The sequence below is a fragment of the Anopheles marshallii genome, chromosome 2 (assembly GCF_943734725.1).
Source record: "Anopheles marshallii chromosome 2, idAnoMarsDA_429_01, whole genome shotgun sequence".
Classification (NCBI taxonomy): Eukaryota; Metazoa; Arthropoda; class Insecta; order Diptera; family Culicidae; genus Anopheles; species Anopheles marshallii.
The window spans coordinates 71,554,328-71,561,558 of record NC_071326.1 but is presented as its reverse complement, the minus strand read 5'-3'; the positions used below and the strand labels follow the sequence as shown (position 1 = coordinate 71,561,558).

The following is a 7,231-nucleotide window of genomic DNA, read 5'->3' as shown; positions in this document are numbered from 1 at the left end:
CATTACGGTATTACGGTTCGGTTAACATTAACATAATTGTTTCTTACATAGTTAACGTATTCTTAAACGAAGAAACACTACGTTTCTAGCATTTCCATAATGTAATAATGGCAAAACAGGGAAAGAATCTTTCGTGAAAGAAGGACTCATAGGTTCTATGTCGTTTACACTTTCTCTTTCTTGAAATTGGCGTGTTTTAAACACAATTTGACAAACAAATTTGTAAATTTTCGATTTGAAAATGAATAACGATTCGAAAGAACATGAAGCAACAATAGACGGTAGAGCGATTGTGTGCGTTAACGATGGCGAACGACATATAGACAGTATAATTTGTATCATTTGTAAGGAGCAGATTGCGTGAAATCTTAGATATTCTACTTACTTCTAGTAACTTAAGCTAAAATAATCGAACGAATTTTTTTTTGTTATTGTTTGTGTGTGTGGGGGTGTGTTTCTCCGCTAATTATTCACGTTGAAATGCATTCGCGCGTTCGATCACGCGATCTATTGCCATGCAGCGGGTGGAAAATCTGTACGACATTTAAAAGGAATGTTCGTTTTTTTATTTTGTCAACGATAAATTACGCACCAAAACGACACCGAGATATGTGAGTGTGTGTGTGTTTTTAATTGTTGCACAATTCTGTAGATTTTTTCGCGATTAAAACGAGCAGATTTGCTTCTTGCCATTCATTTCTCATCATAACCGTGTGTGTTTTACGTTTGAAAATAGGTGCGCTTATTAATGGACTATATCGGTAGTTTAAGAGATTCGATTCCGAAGGAGAGAGTAGAAGGACGAGTTGGAAAAAAACACGACGTCACGTGTCACGTACGTATTGTGCCTTGCATCCTTTTGCGTGGTGTTATGTACAGAAAACTGTTTCGTGCAGTAATGAATAATGCAATCTGTCCCATACTGTCGTACCTCGGCTGCACGCTGGCTTGCATGCTGTTGCCTTATAAACGGTGTAAACTTTTCAAATATACAGTGTGTGTGTAGGTTGTGTGTTGTTTGTATGTGCGCGATTGTTTCATGAAAAAGTATGACATATACTCGTTAAAAGGAATGCTTACTATACCGTTCTCTCGACAATCGCGTTCGATTCGACCTCTCATCTTAAACGTTTGTCCGATCGCCTTCTACTGCCTCTAGATAGCTGCTCCTTTCATTTAACACCCTAATAGCATTTATATTTTGGTAGTAAGTAGTGTATTCTGCTCTCTTTTACTTCTCCTTTCGGTTGGTTTTGTTTGACTCTTTAATATCATGGTTCATGAACGATTTCGTAAATTTACTTAATCACACGATTATATCATTAAAATGAAAATGGAAGACATTTTTTTAACGCTGTTCCGCGCTAGCCGTTTGCTTTTTATGCGTTTTTTTAACCTTTCCTTCTGTATGTGTATATAATTCTATATCCTCGTTCTAGCCTTTTCAATCTTATCCTTGCATTTTGTGTGGTTCAATTCTCCCCGCACCATTACCTTGCTGCTTTCGTTATTTATCTGTTTTTTTTTTACGATTTGTATGCTCACATACCTACGTGTGTGTATATATATATATTTTGTTAATGTAGTTGTAACTGTTCGCGTTTGTTTATGCCTAAAACACAGTAAATATATCGCTTGCACTGTAGAGCTGTTAATACTTACTTAAATGTTTTGCCTTTGCATTTTTACTTGGGGGGCGATTTAGTTCAGATTGTTTTGAATGTGTTTCAATTTTTTAAATCATAACCAGTACCGGATTTAAAACCGATTCCCCAATATCTGTGGATCTGTGTTAGAGAGTGTGGATGCTGGGAAAAAAAGGATTCCTTTGAACTGGTCCTTTTTCGCGTATTTCCATCAAATAAGTGTGCTTTTGCTGGTTGTTTAGCATCCGTTCTACAGTTTTGGCCACGATAGAACAGTCTCACCCATCCTCCGATCGCTCTGTTGACGTCGAGCGCCTTAAGCCATAGTGCCGTACTGGAACTTCTTAACTTTGAAGTATCTGGAATGATGAATGTCAGTTGTCAGTTAGATATGCCCTTTGCAATTCTCGATATTATTAACACAACTCACCTCCACAGGCCGTATCCAACGACGGTGCACACGGTAGCAACGGCCAACGTAGAACCGACCGCTATCGGAGCCGTTTCGTCGCGATACGTGCCGGTTGCACTGCACTGGAACGTTGGACCCCAGGCATTGCCCGCCTTGTACATGAAGCTTTGCATCCGAAGCTCGCGCAGATACAGCTTGGCCAGGTGGCCCGACTTGTCGTTTTCGTCCTGGGCGAACATCGTGATCGTGACCTCGTTGTCGCAGGTGTACGACTTACCGACCGGCGTCGGGAAGAGCAGCGTGCCCGGCGGGGTGGAAAGCTTCACATCCAGCCCGGGACGGTCAATGTGCTCGAACAGCTTGTTCGACGAAGAGTACGCCAGATCGACACTGTTCACGTACCAACGCTCACCGCCCGGCGTTTTCGAGAAGTAGATGTTAATGGTGAAACCCTTCCATGACATCGTGATGCGTGACTCATCCTCCCAGCATTCGCCGGATATGTCCATTTGGTCCGGAAGGAATGCATCGGCCTCCTGGTGATGGTAAGTAATGGAAATTAGTATCTATTTTGAAATAATACTAATAAAACCTATGTTATGATCCGTTTGTTGTTTGAAAATGAAAATGTTTGTATGATGATGATAATACTACAGTGGTTAAAATATGTATAAGGTCACATATAATCCTAGAATCATGTAACTTCTCAAATAGATTAAATTATTTCCTGCATCAGCAATATGAGATGTCAACGAGGGATAGTTATTCAACTAGCGGTACAAGAAGAACGAAGGCAGAAATGAGGACACTTATTGGTTCCAGCAAACGAATTGGACACTGATTTTAAATAATCATATTTCCATGATAAAATCGTCAAAAAATTACAAATCTTTATGTTATATAATGTAACTTTATATTTATGTTTTTAGACTCTGAATTGAGAATTGCTGCATTGGGTGAATTGATTGTACAAAATTACAAACGAGGTTACAAACGAGGAATTGTTGCCAACAAGAAAAAAGTCAACTCAATTGGTCTAAGCAATCGAAAACCAGCAGCATCGGCATCGAAACTTGATGCGGATTGGCGAATTTTCGGGGATTTAAAAATCTTCAAGGATTCTTATTAATTAATGATGAATTGAATTTAATGAATTAGATTAATGAAAATTAGAAGAAAAATTCAGAGTCATTTATTCAGTTCATTGATTTCGATTAATCCAACATCACTCCAAAACCCTTGAAGCTTTGATGGTAAAACTTGAGTATTTAGCAAATTTGCACTTTAAAATATTCAATCATGAATCGGAAAATAGAAAAACTTCGTGTCTTTACACTGTATACTACTTGTGGCACATAGTGTATTGAAAATTAGAACCCAAGTTATCCACATTCTTGTTAAATTTAATTAAAGAGCTTTAAGGATTTACAGGCTGAAAAGTTTCACTCAACAGGTGTGTTTTTTATACAGAACATTTTAGACTAATTGCCAGACCTAATGGCGACACGGATCGTTAAATGTTCGCCGTTGCAGTAAGAAAACTCCAGGCTTACGCTGTTCGTTATAGGAGCTGCGTTTGTTTTGTTCTCCCTCCCATTCTCCTCAGTATGTCAAAAGTCGTGTCCCAGTGAGGATATCTTTTACAACGACTAAATGCTTACCTTATCCTCATTGTACTTATCACGGTACTGAATGCTCAGCAGGGCATCGGTCTGAATCAGTATGCACGTTGCGCCACTCGCTCCATTCAGACGGTACAGCGACAGGGACGACGGTACAGCAGTGGCCTGTGTGTGTGTGGAAAAGCGGAAAAACCAACCGACGGTTAGACAAAACGTCAAACGCTGGTGCTCATGTGCCGTCACATGATGGAAAATTTGGTCCCCGAGAGCGAAAAGTTGTTTTGCCGTTGCGAAAGAAGCGAAACGGACATTCCGACGGTGGTGTCGTCGTGGTGTTCTGCTGCTTTCGTGGGGCGAAAAAACGCACACGGAATCATCCCACACCTCTCCACCGTTACCCCGACCGCGTGGGCAGGAGAGCAGGAAAATCGATATCCAAAAGCTACAAGTTCTTAGCAAACGTAAGCGCCATGCCCACATTCATTCATAAAAAGACAACTCGAAGTTGTCGATGGGACAATGGGGGACTTTTCGGGGGGGGGTTTCGTTGCAATTTACGCTCCAATCGACTCATGTACGTACCGAACTGGACGTGGGCTTCATGGTGTACTTTGTAACCCGTGGTTTCTTTGTCGACAGTCCTTCCAGCTGCAGTGTGCTGCTGATGTGCAGCAACGTGGCTAGAAGTGGAATAAAAAAGCATAGGTTTTTTCCATCGTGATCATCGACATCTTCCCCTACAAACTTTGGTTCACATTTGGCACTGTCACGGGACTTCTTACCGAAAATTAACGCCCTAAGGTAAAGCAACTCCTTGCGGGAAAACATGGTCGCTTGGGCACTTGTAACTGCACTTGTCCGTGTTTTTTTTCTTCTCGCTACTTGTAATCGCACCAGCAAAGCACTCTTTTTACACGATTAATGGCGTTCAGGCTAACACAACGGACTAACTTTTACGTTTACGCCCGTCGACAGGTGTCCTCCTTTGCATAACGCTGTCGAACAATGAGCCCTGTCAGCAGTTTTCCTCGTAACCAATACACCCCGACACGGGTCGGAGAAATGTGTCACGGTCGTGCTCGCCAGCTCGTGCAGACTGTGGGTATTGTGGGCCTGGTGGGCAAAACAAACGTGCAGATAAAGGAACACATGCGCACTGGTGGCACTGGCGAAACCGAACGAGATGTCTACGGCGAAATGGACACATGCGTTGGGAAGGGTGGAAGGCAGAGTGGGGGATTTCGTGCGGGCGAAAAGGACGTACTGGACACGAACTCCACAACAGTACGAATGCGACGCAGCAACACTTCTGGTTGAAAGGATATCACAACTGTCAATTTGAATTTTACGTTACGGTGAAATATTTCATCATGAAATGTTTCACTGGATGCGATGGAGAGCGAACCAGAAAAATACTATTTTGCATAAATTAGTAGACTAATATAAGACACATTTAGTAGACTGTTACTTTAGATGAATTGATGAAGCCCCATTTTCTACATTTAATTATTTTCCACTTTGGCAGTGATTCACGCTGAATGTTAGACGGAACTATTAATTATTCTCCTTAATTATAGTTTCACCCCAAGGTAATGGTCCCCTAAAAAGCTTTTAGAACCGTTGACATAGCTGTTGATTGCTCCCTGTAAGTGCTAACCTATATAAAGGAAATGTTTTCATGATGTTTCCAACCAGAAGTTTGCAATGTCTATCATTGTGTGGAATATTTTTCTGCTGCTGGTAGTTACAATAGCACTCGCGACCATCCAGGATAGAAAACCATTCCTACTGCGTCTCATTGAAGATGGGTTTGATACGTTGGAACTTAATGTGGTGTACCTCATTGCTGATAAAGACGCAGATAGAGAGATATTCTGCGGCAGTTATCCACGTGTCCTTATTCCTGCTTTGGAGGATCAATCAAAGACCATGAAGAGCAAGAACCCTTTTGTAAAAATTGCTGCCCAATCCTTGGTAGTAATCGACGCACGCAAAGAACCGGTGGTGAGTACTGAAGCTAGCTTAGTTGATATGTTTACACTATGTCTAATAACTGGTTTTTATGCTCATTTTAGGAAGGGAGACGTTGTTTGATATACTTACTAAAGGAGATGCATCGTATCTACAATCCCGGAAGTAACAAATTTGTGCTGTTAGTTGATCAAGCATTCCACGAGAAGTCGGGTCCATCTACCCTGCAGTACCTACAGGATGGGCTAATCAATATGGGTGTGGGCTACACGGTGATACTATCCTATGATCAGGTCAACTCCTCCAAAGAACCGGTGCAGATGACACGGATCAGTTTCGGACATAAAATCACCACCGGTGTGATACGTCCCATCAAGTTCCGATACCTGTTCCGGTTGGAGATACGTTCACTGGATGGACTGCGCGTGTCCGGAGTGTTGTACAACTTTTTCCCCTTTACCTACATCACACCGAGGGGACATTGGACCGGTACAGATTTCCAAATCTGGAGCTTGATGGCAATGCATTTGCGATTGCGTCTAAAGTTCATCCACGCCAAACCGGGTTCGATCTATATTGGTGGATCATACTCACCAGCCATGAGGAACATGTCCGTTGATTTTATAGCTTCGCGGGATGTGTTTGTAATTGATGGTGCCCAGAAGCTACTGCTCTCCTCGCGGGATTACTTCAGCCTGATTGTGCCGAAACCGTTGACGCTGAATCTTATGGATGCGCTGTTGCAACCGTTTAGACAGGAAGTTTGGCTAGCGCTGGGAGTTCTGGTCGGGATTCGTGTACTCATCGCTCACCTTCCGGATGTTGTGACGCTGCTGGACAAGCATGGGATAATACACAATCGTATGAGTAACATGCTCGCGAACGATTATCCATGGTGCGGATGGATAAAACTTGCATGGAATGTTTTGACGTTCCTGCTTATTGAGGCATACCTGGCGCAAGTGACTTCGCTCCTGCTGACCTTGCGTTACATCGAAGGTCCGAAGACGTTGGACCAATTCCTAGCATCAAATATTTTGATCGTGGCACCATCGGCACAGACTCACTCACTGGTGCAGATAGATTCGGTGCGAAAGGCTCTGGTGATAGCACGCTTTGTCAAACGCACCCAGGAAGAACTGTCCCGACCCGAACTGGCCGACGCGTACGTCGAGCTCCGAAGTCGTGTACTGTTCCTATCCTACGGGACGGAACCGATCGATCCGGTCACGGGCAAGCGGAACTATTACATTCTGAACGATCCGCTGGCGGATGTGCGGTTTCAGTACAGTTTCGCGAAACGAACCGCTTTCATGATGGTGGCCGAACGCTGCTTGCTGTGGTACGAGGAGAACGGATTGCGGATGCAAATCGAACATACGTTCGAACGATGGGCAAAGATCATGCACATCCGCAAGCAGCATGGCATCAATGGGACCGTGTTAGGGTTTTCCGATCTGAATTCATTGTGGATTTGCACGGTGGTTGGTTGGTGCGTAAGTGTATTGGTGTTTCTTATCGAATGTGTATTGCACTCACGGGTTCGTAATCGACGAGCCGGGAGGAAATTTTTGAATTAA

General features: G+C 43.0%; 2 protein-coding genes across 2 annotated transcripts; one reads left to right on the top strand and one right to left on the bottom strand.

Annotated features, from left to right (window-relative positions):
• Positions 1–1,962: 1,962 nt before the first annotated feature.
• Positions 1,963–4,508, bottom strand: LOC128707022 (uncharacterized). Its single transcript, XM_053801965.1, has 5 exons — positions 4,463–4,508; positions 4,263–4,360; positions 3,720–3,845; positions 2,077–2,594; positions 1,963–2,005 (listed from the first exon to the last, which is right to left on the bottom strand). The coding sequence occupies exons 1-5, from the start codon at positions 4,506–4,508 to the stop codon at positions 1,963–1,965; spliced, it is 831 nt and encodes a 276-aa protein (XP_053657940.1).
• Positions 4,509–5,384: 876 nt separating this feature from the next.
• Positions 5,385–7,231, top strand: LOC128709292 (uncharacterized). The gene is made up of 2 exons (XM_053804280.1): positions 5,385–5,684; positions 5,756–7,231. Exons 1-2 carry the CDS (start codon positions 5,385–5,387, stop codon positions 7,229–7,231), a joined length of 1,776 nt encoding a protein of 591 aa, XP_053660255.1.